The sequence below is a fragment of the Cajanus cajan genome, chromosome 2, assembly GCF_000230855.2.
Source record: "Cajanus cajan strain Asha chromosome 2, NIPB_CcT2T_4, whole genome shotgun sequence".
NCBI classification, from domain to species: Eukaryota; Viridiplantae; Streptophyta; class Magnoliopsida; order Fabales; family Fabaceae; genus Cajanus; species Cajanus cajan.
This window is the reverse complement of record NC_138518.1, coordinates 40814671-40829969: the sequence shown is the minus strand read 5'-3', so window position 1 is coordinate 40829969 and position 15299 is coordinate 40814671. Positions and strand designations below refer to the sequence as shown.

At 32.8% G+C, this 15299-nt stretch overlaps 2 protein-coding genes across 3 annotated transcripts; one reads left to right on the top strand and one right to left on the bottom strand.

Annotated features, from left to right (window-relative positions):
* The first annotated feature begins 651 nt into the window (after positions 1-651).
* On the top strand, positions 652-4047 carry LOC109812456 (Transducin/WD40 repeat-like superfamily protein). The gene is made up of 3 exons (XM_020376426.3): positions 652-1370; positions 2284-2575; positions 3495-4047. Exons 1-3 carry the CDS (start codon positions 741-743, stop codon positions 3605-3607), a joined length of 1035 nt encoding a protein of 344 aa, XP_020232015.1. The 5' UTR covers positions 652-740; the 3' UTR covers positions 3608-4047.
* A 6882-nt stretch (positions 4048-10929) lies between these two features.
* Positions 10930-13603, bottom strand: LOC109812464 (pentatricopeptide repeat-containing protein At1g11290, chloroplastic). Of its 2 annotated transcripts, XM_020376436.3 has the most exons (2): positions 13028-13165; positions 10930-12953 (listed from the first exon to the last, which is right to left on the bottom strand). In XM_020376436.3, the coding sequence occupies exon 2, from the start codon at positions 12873-12875 to the stop codon at positions 11316-11318; it is 1560 nt and encodes a 519-aa protein (XP_020232025.1). In that variant the 5' UTR covers positions 12876-12953; positions 13028-13165; the 3' UTR covers positions 10930-11315. The 2 variants fall into 2 exon arrangements, with proteins under 2 accessions (XP_020232025.1, XP_020232024.1); XM_020376435.3 differs by having other exon boundaries at positions 10930-13603.
* Between the last annotated feature and the right edge of the window lie 1696 nt (positions 13604-15299).

Sequence of the window (15299 nt, the reverse complement as noted above, 5' to 3'; positions counted from 1 at the left end):
AAGAGAAGATGGCATTGTCATTTGTCTTATAGTGTGTTTGAATGGAGAATTTAAATGGAGTAATTCATTTATTTGAAGAATTTCAAATTCTTTGAGATGAAATACCTTGTTTGGATAGAAAATTTATAAAAATTTGAAATCCAAGTATTTATGAAATTTCTTGAAATAGTAGAATTTCAAATTCTCCCGAAAAAATAAGGATTTAAAATTCCTCATATTTTTTTTCTTCTTATTTTACTTATATATTTTATCTTATCTCTTATCTCTTCGTATTTTTAATTATTAAATATTCAAAAAATGTTTTTAAATTTATTAAATATTATCTAATATTAATTTTTAAAATTACTAAATATTTAAAAATAAATTAATATTTATTTTTATAAAATTTAATTTAAAAATCTTAACATATAAATATATTTTTAAAATCAATTTTATTACGATGAAATCAAATTATCATATTTAACCTAATAATTTAAAATTTAAAAAAAATTTAAATTAATTTATTTAAATAAAATATCTTAAAAATAATAAAAATTAAAATTAAAGTAATTCATACCAAAAATTTAAAATTTCTTAAATTTATAAAATTTATCGCCGAAACACCAAACACAGCATTAACCCTTGTCCTCGCGTCAAAAGTGGAAGGTTACTTAAACCTCAAAAGCCGAGAAGGAGATAGTGGTGTAGAATTTGTAGGGTTTTAGAGTGCAAGAGCGAGAAGAGAGTAACAGAGAGGAAGGATGAGTTTGGTAGCAGGTTCGTACGAGAAATTCATTTGGGGTTTCACCCTTCGCTCCGAATCCCTAATCCCTCTCTTCTCCTACTCCTCCCACCTCGCCCCCATCAAGACCGTCGCCGTCTCTGCCTCCGTCGTGGCCTCCGGCGCCGACGACGACACCATCCAGCTCTACGACCTCTCCTCCGCCTCCTCCCTCGGCTCCCTCCTCCACCACTCCGCCACCGTCACCGCCCTCGCCTTCTACGCCGCGCCCCGCCTCCCCTTCCCCCGCAACCTCATATCCGCCGACGCCGCCGGCAACCTCGCCATCTTCGACGCCGACGGCTTCGTCCACCTCAAGACGCTCTCCGTCCACCGCGCCGCCATAAACGACCTCGCCCTCCACCCCTCCGGCGAGCGCGCCCTCACCGTCTCCCACGACCAGTGCCTCGCCGTCGTCAACCTCGTCCGCGGCCGCCGGAACTTCTGCTGCCGCCTCGGCGTGGAGGCCAGCTTGGTCAAGTTCGATGCCTCCGGCGACCGCTTCTTCATGGCGGCCAAGGACAAGGTTTCCGTCCACCAAACCGAGGACGCGCGCCTCTTGTTCGATTTGGAATGCTCCAAAAATGTTCTCTGCGCTGCACCTGCTAAGGTATCTTCTTCTTCTTCAATATTTTAGGTTCTGTTTTTGCATGATTCGATAAACTCATCGAAAATCATTTATAGTAGGAAGATAAAAATGAAATTAGATTAATTAGTTTATGTGTAAGTTAATTTTGTAGAAATTTTCTAGTATTAAGTGCTCTTAAAACTTGTTTTTAACTTTTTCATAAGCTAAGGGAGTAAGGGTGTGTTTTGATAAGGTTCCCTAGAAGTACTTCTATTTAGATAAAAATAATATTAACTTATTCATAAATTAAGATTAATTTATACATGAATTAGTTTGTTGAAGTTAATTAATTTTAGCTTCTCCAAAAACTTTAAATCGTGCAAAAACTTGTTTTACTTTTTCTTCTTCTTTAAGTGTTACTGGAGAAGTTTATCCTAACTTGTTTCTTTTCCCCTTCTTATTAGTGTAGTAGTAGTGTTTTTGGAGACCTTTAGTCTTTTAAGAAGAAAAAATTTAGTCTTGTAATATCAAGTAATTGATGACTATTGATTTGTCATTTGTGATTTATGTTATTTATAGTGATTAAAATTAAATTTAGAGGTATGATTACTAATTAGGGGTGTCTGGTAATCAATTTATCTGTCATATTATTGTTTAATGACGGGTTAATGACCTGGAAGTTTATAACATAGAAAACAGTGTGATCAAGGAAGTGTTGGATTATTGCATTTGCTTATCAAAGATGGGATGACCAGTTTGTGTTATCGCATCTGCTTGAACACTGTTTACAGATTATACATGCGAAGGTCATCGTTTGATTGCTATCTTCTATTTTGAAAGAATTTGTTGGGAAGTATATCGTATTGGTAATGGGATTGTTATTTGTGTGTTATTATCATTTATCAAGCAATCAACTCTTTGTTTTTTGACATTTATGATTTATTCTATGTTGCAGAATGGACTTCTCTATACAGGTGGTGAGGATCGAAATGTCACAGCATGGGATATTAAGAGTGGAAAAGTGGCATATTGCTTGGAAGAAGCACATACAACCCGTGTGAAAGGTATTGCTGTGCTCACAGATGGTGATGGTTCTACAGGGGATGATGACCCTTACCTAGTGGCATCTGCATCATCTGATGGTGTTATACGTGTCTGGGATGTTCGAGTGGCTGCCAGGGAGAAGCCACTGGCCGAATATAACACACGTTCAAGACTGACGTGCCTTGCTGGAACAAGTCTGAAATGTAAGTTGTAAATACTAAATAGAGAAACATCTGCTCTTATTTCTTCTATATTTACAATTTCCCTTCAAAGTTCATTCAATGAAGTGTGTTTTTTTTTGGCTTCATGGGTATGGTGTGTTTCCCCTATACTCACCATGAACAATTGTTTGAGGAGTTATTATTTTATCAATATTAATCTTACTTCCTCTCATATATCTGTCATTTCGGGTGTTTCAGTTTGTATTAATATTTGTCACTTTAGAAAACCAAGAAAGCATTGATTATTGTTTTCAAGTAACACCCTTATTTATTGATTTCTCACTTAAAAGTACTTTGATGATTCACAATTAAATTTTCGAAGAAAATCATTTTATCACGGTAATTCATGTAATATGTAATTGTCCTAAGTGTGTGCATTACCTTAAGAAACAAATAATACTCAAGTGGAAAAGAATTTTTTTGTCATTCTAAACAGTTTTATTGTGTAGCAACAAATTAAAATTACATGCTCATATGTATAAAGAATATGAATTATGAACATATGTCTGATCTTTGAGGTTGCCTTGACTCTAAGCTATGAACTTTGCTGTTGCAATTTATAACCTTAAACTAGTGCTTTTGAATTGAATGTCTCCACTCAAAGGCTGGGCGTCTTCAGCTTTGGGGGAGGGGGGAACTGTTAGTACCTTACTAGAGAGTAGGCAAAAGATGAAGCATTTTTAGACCATTATTCCATTCTTACATAAATTAGAGGAATAAACTGGAGGGGAACACTCAAGAGGGATCGAAACCTTTGAAGTCTTTGAAAATTTTAATATCTAAAATAGCTGCTAAATATAACATAACTTAGCAAACAGGCCAATATGTCCCATTTTTCAAAAATGTAGCATTGGTTTTACTTAGTTACTTTGAAGTTATATTTTTAGTTTTCTTTCTGCAGTCAAACCACAACAACCCCAGGCTGGAAAGAGCAAATCAAAGGTGGCCAAACGACAACGACTCCAGGATGGAAAGAGTAAATCAAAGTTAGAGGATCAAACAACGGAAGGTTAATAGTTTTCTAGATGGCATACCTGAGAAAATTATTTTGCTTATTGACAAGCAAAAGTGGTTGAGTTTTGACACCCTTTGGAGGACTTGACTAACATCCCATTGCATTGAGAAATCTATTGCTGCTTGGGCCAAGTTGATTCTATCCATCAGTTGCAGGATTATGATAACCTCCCCATCCTGCACACCCTTCGTTACACTCCTTTGCTATCCATTGGTCTGAATCATTTTCGTATTATTACCCTTGCTTTATCTAGGGCTGGCATATGGCCTATTTTTGAACAAGTATTCTGAAAGTTGAAACAGGAAAAGTTTATGTACGTTCAAATTTTTATTCTTCTGTAAAATATTTTATTCTCGACTGGTCCAGTATCATATACCATGAATTTTAATGTAGAAACCACATTATCACGGTCCTAAAGTGCATTTCATATATTACGTTATTCATGTGTGTATAAAGCGTAAGCGCCGTTTATTTAGTGCAATTAGGACATAAAGGAACTTCATCAGCTTCTTCTTAATCCTTCAAGAAAGGAATTGGTACTTCAAATTTTTTTTTTCTATACCTGCTTAGTTTTGCTGTACTTTTCTCTCGTTAAGTATGTGGCTAGGTATACCAGCACACAACTTGGAAGTCCATCAATTCTCTCATAATGAGCTTTCCAAGCTTGGACATGCCAAAATCCTTCCAAACTTGAGCTCACCTCGTTGTTACTTTAATCCAGCTTCATTTGGTGCCTTAGCAAGGATAAAGAAAAATATGATGTGTATTTGAGAATGATTAATTAATTCTTTAACAGCTTTAGGTTTTGGAGTAAAATTGAGGTGTTTGAAAAAAATTGATTAAATTATAAAAAATGGTAAAATGTGTTTTAAGAAAAGTGAATACAAAAAAAAGTAGTATTCTCTTTATTTATTATTATTATAATTTATTTTATTGATTATTTAGAAGTTACTAATATATATATATATATATATATAGAGAGAGAGAGAGAGAGAGAGAGAGAGAAGAGTTATAATAACATTAATGTAATTTTTATTAAGTATTATACCACTCAATAATTTTATATTAAATGTGAATTTTGTAAATTTAACTATTATATTGAAAGTTCTTTATTTTTAGATTATATATACAAAATTTTATATTAATCTAAGATGATTTGATACTTTATTCTTATAAAAATAAAATTGATGTAATATATACATTTCAAAATATATAAAAATATGAATACTTTGACTACTTTTAAGTTGTTTAATTTTAACAAAATTTGATATAAACATATAAAGTGATATAAACTTTTAATCTAATGATTAAATTTACAAAATTCATATTTAATATAAAATTATTAAGCAGTGTAATACTTAGTAAAAATTGTATCGATGTTATTATAACTTTCCTCATATATATATATATATATATGGAGAAAAGAAGGACATGTACCTTTATATATTTATTCTTGAAAAAGATAGTAAAAAAATGTTTAAGATTTTAAAATAGACAATTATAATGGATGTATTTTTTTATTGCAAATAGTGAATAGTATAAATTTAGAGATAATATAGTCTATTAAAAATAAAAATTAGATATAATTACTAAATTGTATCTCTTTTATAATATATTAGTAAGGTCAAAATATTTTGTACGTCTATATTTATATAAAGATGTTTAAAAATTACTAATATTTATTGAATGAATTGATAATATATTTAGTCCTTAAATCTAAAGATCTTGGATTTAGTTAGTTTTCAATATTATTTTTCATTATTTAAAAATTTAAAAATAAAATAATTCAAAAATTGTGTACACGAAAATGGACTATCTTCTTTATAATAGTTATATATATAAATTATAAAATATATATTGTAGAAGTAATTGGTTGTCTTTTTCACGGGTCCAAGTGAGATAAATATCATAACATATTTTCAGTTAAAATATTCGAACACAAGATATCAGCATATTTTTTTTAATAATAGGTTTTTGAAGTACCTTTTAAACTTGATTTTATATAGATATAATTAAAGAATATTAATTTTATAATATTTTTAGTTAATTGATTAGTATTTAAGTATGTATATTTCACATATTAAATATTTTATTATATATAATTAAAATTTATAATAAATTATATATGTAAATAAATATTACATCTGAATATATATATATATATATATAATTAAAATTTATATAAATAGATATTTTTAAATATATAAAATATAGATTAAATTACATTTTTACTCCTATAATATTAAATTGAAATTTTGGTCCTCCAATTTTTAAATTTACGAGTTTAGTCCCTCAATTCTATAAAATTCATAATTTGTGTTTGCTCACTATATATTCATTGGTTAATAGTTAAAATTGTAACATTTATCGTGTAATATAAATGAAAGAATAATTAGTACTTATTTATATATAAACTAAATTACACTTTTAGTTCTACTTTTATCTCATTTTACCACTTGTATGTAATGGAATGAGAACTAAATGTGAAATTTAACATGAATATTATTAAATATTAATTGTTATGTCATTTATTTGATTTTAAATTATGACTAATGTTACAATTTTAATAATCAACGTATGCATGTTTAACAAAGGGATCAAAATTGTATATTTTATAAAATTCAGGGGCTAGAATTGCGAATTTAAAAATTGGGGAACCAAAATTATGGATTTAATATTATAAGGAAACCATAAGTGCAATTTAGTATAAAATATATTTTACATTTAAGATAAATAATTTATATTGCAATAAAAAATTATTTTTTCTATTGATAATTTATTTTTAAAATATTAAAATTTAATTCATAATATAAATATAAAATTGAATTAGATAAAAAGGTGAGAGAATCCCTAAAAGTCTTTTCATAAAATAATAATTCCTAAAAATATTCTCGATAGTTATTTGTGTTTAATATATAGGAGTCAATTTATATTTACCACCAAATATGTAGATCAACTGATTTGAAGTCATTTTAATTTAATCAATAATTTAGGGTTAGAGTCATCATACACAAAAAAAAAAATTATATTTGAAATTTATTTAAAGTAATTTCATAGATTTTTTTATTTAAATAGTATTACTTAAAACCATTGATTGTATAATTGTAAGAAAATGTTTTTACTTTTTTGAATACTATTAAAATATATTTTTTATCAACACAAGAAATTTTAGTGATGCAAAAGTTGTTCCGATACCATATGATCTAAATTGGAGCTATTAAATCAGCCATGATGAAATTGAAGTAATTTTAAAGTGGCGGCAACCATGATTGAAGACATTTTTTAGTGAAGCACCGTAAATTTTAGAGGTTTTGTGAGTAAATTACACACACCATTAAAAGGTTTGTATTCAGTGATTTAATCATGGCCGATTGAGCAACTTGCAATACCTAGTGCTCCTAGTATGAGAAATGCCAGTAATTAATATATTTATACAATAGAGAAAGGAGATAAAGAAAGAAAGAAAGAAAGAAAAGTGTGTTATAAGATGGTTGTCATATAAGGCCATGATCTAAGAGCCAAATCACTAGAGTTATGGTCAAAAGGTTAAAAGATAATTGGGCTAATTTTAAGAAAAAGTCCATAGTACTCTTTAATTGGGATGTGCACTAAAGCTCATGTAGATTAGGATTGACCCACTTAGACTTGTATTTTTGTTTGTGGGTCTTGTATTTTGGTCAAGTAGATTAGGCTCATTTTAGGCCTTGTATTTTGGCCACTTAGTGTCTAGAAAATTACATTTACATGAGAGATTGCATTTAGTGTAATTTGAAATACATTTAAGGTGTATTTAGTGTCATATAACCGGTCATGTGGGTGGTGCACATGACGTGACTCAAATTTACCTCAAATGTAAATCAAATCACATTAAGATGCAAGCTCCACATGTGACACCCTCTACCCCATTATTAATATACAATAAATGTAACAATAAAATTTTTCTTTTCTTCTTTTTGGGTAAATAAAATCTTTCATAGTTGACACATATTTCAAATATCACAAGGTAGAAGATTCACATTCGTAACTCATAAATCATAACTCCAGTGTAGAAATTATAAAAGAAAAGAAGTTAAGATTTTCAATACAATTTAGTGAAAAACAAGAAATCATATATATACAAATAATAATAAAGGAAATATAAATTAACTCTAGTAAAGGTGGCAGTGCTTCCTGGTTAGGGATTAATTTATACTCCCAAATCATGTAATAAAAATATAACAAAGATGTACATTTTGGTCTTTTTATCAAGAACGTTTAAATTACAATTCTTAACATACATTTTCCTTGAATTATAAACTTTATCTACGTTGTCTCTTCGTTAGAAATTACAAAAGAAGAGAAACTAAAGTTGTTAAAATAATAACATATTAAACTAAGCTAACTATGCCCCGATGTCACATCCTATCAGAGCATGCCCAACTGAAGCCTTAAGCCTCATCAACCACATCCTCATGATGTTGATCACCTGCAACATAATTTATACATATACAAAAACAACAAGGGAGTGAGAAACATCTCACTCAGTTTCAGGTGCAGAAATAAAAGTTAGATAGCACCCACACACACACACACAACAAATACACATACATCATTAATATCACATATACATTCATTTATCATGCAGTGATATCATGGACTCGACTCATAAATGCATGCATGTGGCGCCATAAGGAAGTTTCACAATTCATCACTGGTGACCCTAAGGCACACCTGGTTACAATTGTCGGTGATCCTAAGGTACACCTGGTTAGCATATCATCAACTGTCGGTGACCCTAAGGTACACCTTGTTAGCATATCATCAACTGTCGGTGACCCTAAGGTACACCTTGTTAGCATATCATCAACTGTCGGTGACCCTAAGGTACACCTTGTTAGCATATCATCAACTATCGGTGACCCTAAGGTACACCTGGTTAGCATATCATCAACTGTCGGTGACCCTAAGGTACACCTGGAGTAATATATGCATATGATGCATGTCATACATTCATTATTTCATGAACTCAACATTTAACTTATTACAGAATTTCATTTAGTACATCATGTCCTCATTTGTCATAGTCTCATAATCATAGTTTGTCTCAATAGTCCATTCTTAGGTCTCATGTCATTTGTCCATATTTCACATGGTCATGTCATCAATACTCCTCATAAGGTCCGCATAGGTATTCACAGAGATTCAGAGAGCATTCTTATTCATCTTAAAACTCATTTATTATTAACATTAATTTCATACTCATTTATTACTTTCAACAAAGAACAAAGTAGAATAAATAGAAAATCGGACAGAACAACAACATCTTCAACAAAAACAAAGTAGAGTAAATAGAAAATCAAACAGAACAATGACAAGGGATTGAGATTACATAATCATTTATTATTTCCAACAAGGAATAAAGTAGATCAAACAGAAAATAAGACAGCACAACGGCAAGGGATTGGGGGCCAATCTGACAAACAAACTATCCAACAATTATCCCCACACCCCCGAGCGAGGTTTCTCACTCCCCCCTTACCTGGATAAGCGGAGTTGAAACTTGGGCAAAGCCTCCTCCTCTGGATTCCCTCCTCTTTTCTCTCTCTCTTTCTTTCTCTTTCTCTTTCTCTCTCTCTCTCTCTCTCTTCCTCTTTCTCTCTCTAAGATTTCACTTCTCACTTCAGTATAAAATTTTCACCCCCCTGCCTCCTATTTATAGGCAATCTGACATACCCGGAACGGCCCGTACTGATTTCGGAACGGCCCGTTCCGGATCCTTCAAACATGGGCAAATTTTTCAGTAGGAACGGCCCGTTCCAAAATCGGAACGGCTCGTTCCCAAAAAAGCAGAATGGCCCGTTCTGAAACCAGAACGGCCCGTTCTCAATCTCAGCAGAACGACCCGTTCTCCCTCCGGAACGGCCCGTTCTCCATACCAGAACGGCTCGTTCCAAGGCCGTTCTGCAACAACAAAAACAACACATTTTTAATGCTTGGAACGGCCCGTTCCATTTTTGGAACAGCCCGTTCCAAGTTACCAAATTACCCCTATAACTTTAATAAATTTACGAAAATACCTTTAATAATATAATAATAATAAAATAATAAAATAAAAGTTGGGTGTTACACCACATGTGGCATATGGGAGGATTCAAGAATCTAGGGAGAACGTCCATATTTGAATTTTCAAATTCAAATTTGGTGCCTATAGTTTAAACTTAATCATACTATGGTTAGTTTAAACTCTAGTTAACCTAGCTTCCTTGGTACTCTTCTTTGGCCTATATATAGACTAGGTTCATGTAGCTTACCTCACTTTGAGCATTATATGAGAATTATATTTTTTGATTTCTCTCTTTGCCGAAGTCACCATAGTAAGGGAATTCTCCAATTCACCTTGAGATTTCTTCTTTGTAGCCTTAGGTCTTTGGACTCTTCTATCTGAGGAGATTGTTCCAACCTTTGGCAACGCTTCTTCTCTTCTTCTTTTCGGTTCCTCCTTGAAGAAGTCTCAAGTATTTCAAGAAAAGGTTGAAAGAGCAAGATCGGAGTTCATTTGAAACTATATTGGAATCCATCATATAAAGGAATAAAAAATTATATAAAAGTGTTTTATGAATAATATTTCCAAGTTTTTCCCTTATTTAAAAGAGAACATGGATTTTTTTTACAATGAAATTAATAAAGTTTAAATTTAAGGCGTTGAGTATTTTATCTATCTAGTGGATTAAATAAAAAATTAAATATTTTTTTAAAGTTTCATTTTATCTTTAAAGTGTTTTTATTAGTCAAATTAATCCTTCCCTCATTTTTTTTTTGACAAATGGTGTTAATTTTGACTTATGTGATATTTTCATAGATTATCACGCGTCAAAAAATCGATCAAATTAACAAGATGAATTGAAAGAAGGATTAACTTGATCTAGCTAAGGGATTAAATTGAAATTTACCCTTATAAGATCAAAATAAAAAAAATAAAAAAAAAAATAAGGGACCAAAAACTTTTTTTTTTTTGTATAAATTTATGATCTTTTCTTTTCTTTTATATTTTTAGGATCTTCTTTTAACTTCTTATCTCTTTTAGTCTAATTTTTCTTTATTTCTTTTAAACCAATCCCTTTTATTTTTATTCTATATCTTACCTATTTTCAATCATTCTATTTTTTTCCTCCTATTTTCATTTGTTCTATTCTTATTTCTTTTCTTCTTACTAAATATTCTGTTAGAGAAATGCTAGTTATAATTTATTTTTTACAAGGTAATATAGACATACATATGGATAATGAGAAAAATATATATATAATAAGATGAATGATGGGATGGAGAGAGATAAAATGAAAAATAGTATCACAAAAATGTGTTGTATAAATAATACTCCTACTAATTATATACCTATTTCAAAGAAAACAAAGGAATTAAACAAACTTATTGTTAATTGTTACAGTAAGCAAAATTAGTACAAGGCAATTATCTTCTCTTCATCTATGATACCATAAATACCACAAAAAAAAAAAAAAAAAAACCCAACGACACCATAAACCAAAGCCAAAAATGTGACAAGAGCTATGACCTTTTTGTTACATGTATCCTCCATTATTTTTACATGTCAATTACAGCGTCAAGTGAATTTATTAGCTTATCAAGTGTCAGGTCTTAAATTCATAAAAAAAAAAAAAAAAAAAAAAAAGTGTCAGGTCTTAAAGGTGGTTGAATTTATTCATGTGCAATTCACATCACAGTGATACTCATAGGAGGGTCAAAGAGTTCAAGATCATCCTCCATATCCCCTGCTTCCAACTCCAGTGCTTTTAATATTGAATATATATCCTCCCATCTTGGATGAGAATGATCTGCAACACGAAACTCGTGTACCTGTCCATTTAATTCAAGCCAGCTACAACCTGGTGTTTTCTTTAGTCCTCTATCTCTAAGAAAACTCCTCAGTTTAGCAACTTTGTCCCACTTTCCTGCTGCAGCATATATATTGGAGAGCAACACGTAGTTTCCAGCATTTTTAGGTTCCATATTTATAAGCTTGTGAGCAGCAACTTCTGCTAAACGGCTCTCTGAGTGCATCTTACAGGCACTCAACAAGGGACCATAAACCCTGGCATCTAACTCCAATGGAATAGTTTCTATTATTTCATTGGCTTCATCAATTTGTCCAGCGCGTCCTAGTAGATCAACCATACAAGCATGGTGTTCCTGGCTAGGTTGGTAACCATATATTTCCACCATTTCCTTGAAAATCTCCTTGCCTTCATCAACAAGGCCAGAGTTAACACAAGCTGTGAGCAGCCCCAGAAATGTTACTTGGTCAGGTATAATGTTTGATAGTTTCATTTGGTTGTACAATTGAAAACATCTAAACCACTCTCCATGTTTAGAATGTGCACTGATCATAGAGTTCCACGCAATTATATCTCTATGCATATTTTTCTCTTCATCAAAAAGCTTTCTGGCCATGTCTATGCAACCGCACTTGGCATAGCTACTAAGAAATGATGTCTTAAGGGATTTGAGTGAGTCAAGGCTGGTCTTCAATGAGTAACCATGTAAGTAACTTACATAATGCAATGCTCCTATCTTTGCAAAGGCTGGCAAGATGTTAATGACTATGATGAAGTCAATTTTAGTACCACTCAACTTTATTTTCAAGAATAGAGACAGAGCCTCAAGAGGCTGGTCATGCATTGCATACCCTTTGATCATTGCACTCCATGTAACCACAGTCTTGTCCGTTATCAACCCAAAAATCTTCTGAGCCAAATTCAAGTCATTGCATGTAGAGTACATGTCAATAAGAGAATTGTGAATGGATACCTGATAATCTGAACCATTTCTTATCACATGAGCATGCATTTGCTTTCCCCATTCCTTATGCTTTAATCGTGTGATCGATGAAATAGCAGGGATTGCCGTGAACAAGTCAGGTCTAAAACCCGACCTAACCATACAATATACAAGTTCTAAGGATTTCTTGGGGAACCCATTCCCCGCATATGCTGAAACCATTATGTTCCAGACTACAAGGTCCTTCTCAGGCATTTTATCAAACAGCATTCTTGCATCTTTTAGACTACCCAACTTTATATACATTGACAGCAGTGCAGTATTCATAGTTAGTTCTTCACACAAGTTGCTCACAATGACAAGAGAGTGGAGGGCTTGCCCCATCTTCAATGAGTTCAATTCAACACTCGACCTTAACAAGTTAATCACAGTAATTGAATCAGGTTGGACATTCTCTTTTCTCATCCTACAAAAGAGATGAAAGCTTTCCTCCATTCTACCACTTTCACATGCCTCAGAAATCAAGTTATTCCAATAATTCAATTCCACCACAGACTTTCCTTCAAACGGTTCCTGCACATTCAAAAAACCATCCATGTCATACAACTCTACCAAAGCTTTTCCCACCAAATCAAAACCATCCATACCCAGTTTCAGTATCTGCCCATGAACCATCTTCCCTTGTTCACGAGACACGGAAAAGCACGATCTCAAAACAAAATAGAAACTTTCGTCATCTGGGCACATGGATTTCTGAACCATCTCTTTGTACAAAAAGAGGGTCTTGTCATGTTCACCAAACTGATACAAGCTTCTTAAGATTGCACTGTAGAGAACTGAATCTGGGTTTTGAGTGAAGTGGAAGAGTTTGTGGGATGAGTTTAGGAGTCCAAACTTGGCGTAGGAATCGATGAGTTTGGAGGAAAGAGATGAGTTTTGGTGAAGGCCATGGAGGAAGAACCTGGCATGGAGTTGTTGAAGGTGCTGTGGTTTGGTGCAGAGATCTAATATGGAAGAGGAAGTGCTAAAAAACCTTGTTTGGAATTGGAAGAGTAGAATGTTGGGGATTTTGGGAATGTTGAAGAGATGAAGCAAATGGTGGTGACTGTGCAGCAACATATCTGACTGAACCTAACATCTTACGTTGGGCTCTTAACAGTAAACCTAGAGAATCTATTTCGAGAATCCGAGACAAGGAATATCGTACTGAAACAATAATTGCAGTAAAGAAAAAAAAAAAGCAAAGCTAGAGAACATTTGACTTTTTATTATTATTATTTTTGTAGTAAATTTTCTCTCTTTTATATATACTTACATTTCACCCTCAAAATGGACGTTTATTCTTGAAATTACATTTATACACTCTAAGCACTTGTTAACTTAAATATTAAAATTCCTTTAACAAGTACATTCACCAATACAAAAATTAACAATTGAGAACTAAAGATTGAAAAACTCTTTGAAGAGGATGAATATTTTTTTTTTCCAACAAATACATTTGACATTCACTATGAAGCATTAGAGAAGTTATTCCTACAATCTCTATTGACAAGAAGATGGCAGGAACAAGAAAATCACTAAGACATAATCAGGAGTCACTAGATAACACTTGCATGTTGGCAAAATTGCAAAAGAGAGTTACAACAATAGCATGAGTAAAGTGAACGACATCAAAAGCGACATGAAAAGGAACTAGTGCTTCTTTGTCAACAAAACTCTAAAATGCAACAATTGATTGAACAATCACAGAACAATACCAAGATAGTAACTGTGGATAACAATCCCACTTGGCAGCTAGGCTCCTCTGATTCCTCAGGTTACTCCATTTTCCTTTTGGCATGCCTTCAACCAAAGTGTCAATCTCTAGAGGGATTTAGATCACCCAAGCATCTCATCAGGTTGGGATGTTGACACCCCACTTTGTTGCTATATCCAAGGAGTTTGGCAAGCATCCCTTTCTTAATGATATTATGGATGTATCCCTTCCAAGGGGTGGAAAAGCTTGGGATTGGACAAATATGATGGAACAACAAACTCTAACGATCATGTCAATTTGTATGTTTCACAGGTTAGCATGCGAACCAGCATCAATGTAGTGATGTGCCACTTATTCTCTACTTCTTTGAAGGGGACAACCTTAAGGTGGTTTACTCGCTTTCTAGCCAACCACATGCAATGACGCCAATCGCCTTTATTAGTGTCAAGCAAGGTAAGGATGAGTTTCTTCGAGTCTTCATGGATAGGTTTGGGGAAGTAGCTTTTGAGATTCCCAAGTGGCCGGGGAGGTTGCCTTACATCAAATGTACTATCAATCCTATATTTTTAAGGACATGTGAAGGAAGATAATTGATTATAGTAGCTGCAATGCTGAATGCCTCTCCCCAAAAATTTAAAGGAAGAGAAATAGAAGCCAACAAAGTGAGACCAGTTGCTGTCAAATGTCTATGCTTTCTTTCAGGGATACCATTTTGTTCATGTGTATGGGGACAAGTCAATCTGTGATGAATCCCTTGTTCAGTAAGATAAGGAGTAAAGGTGAGATACTTTTTTACATTATCAGATTGTAAAGCTTTTAAAGTTGTGCCCAAGTTGTTTTTCAGCAAGAGATTTAAATTGAAGGAAAATAGTAAATGCTTGAGAGTTATTTTGAAGCAAATACATCCAAGTGTATATAGAGAATGCATCAATGAATATTATGTAATATCTTGACCCATTAGAAGAAGTTAAGGGGGCTGGACCCTAAATATCTATGAATACAAGATCAAGAGGACTATTGGACTAGTGTATAGTGTATACAAACTGAGAAGGATCCATTCCCTGTGTAATCAGTCTTGATAGAAAGGTTGCTCTCATCATTGGTGATATGATGGCTTGCTCCACTATCTAGATACCGGAGAAGATCCAAAACAATTGTTGGTG

What these genes read in the sequence shown, in the direction of transcription:
- LOC109812456 (XM_020376426.3), top strand. Translation starts at nt 741, where the DNA reads ATGAGTTTGGTAGCAGGTTCGTACGAGAAATTCATTTGGGGTTTCACC. An exon ending in TCTGCGCTGCACCTGCTAAG is followed by an intron (nt 1,371 to 2,283) that starts GTATCTTCTTCT and finishes TCTATGTTGCAG; the next exon opens with AATGGACTTCTCTATACAGG. An exon ending in TGCTGGAACAAGTCTGAAAT is followed by an intron (nt 2,576 to 3,494) that starts GTAAGTTGTAAA and finishes TTCTTTCTGCAG; the next exon opens with TCAAACCACAACAACCCCAG.
- LOC109812464 (XM_020376435.3), bottom strand. Translation starts at nt 13,499, where the DNA reads ATGTTGCTGCACAGTCACCACCATTTGCTTCATCTCTTCAACATTCCC.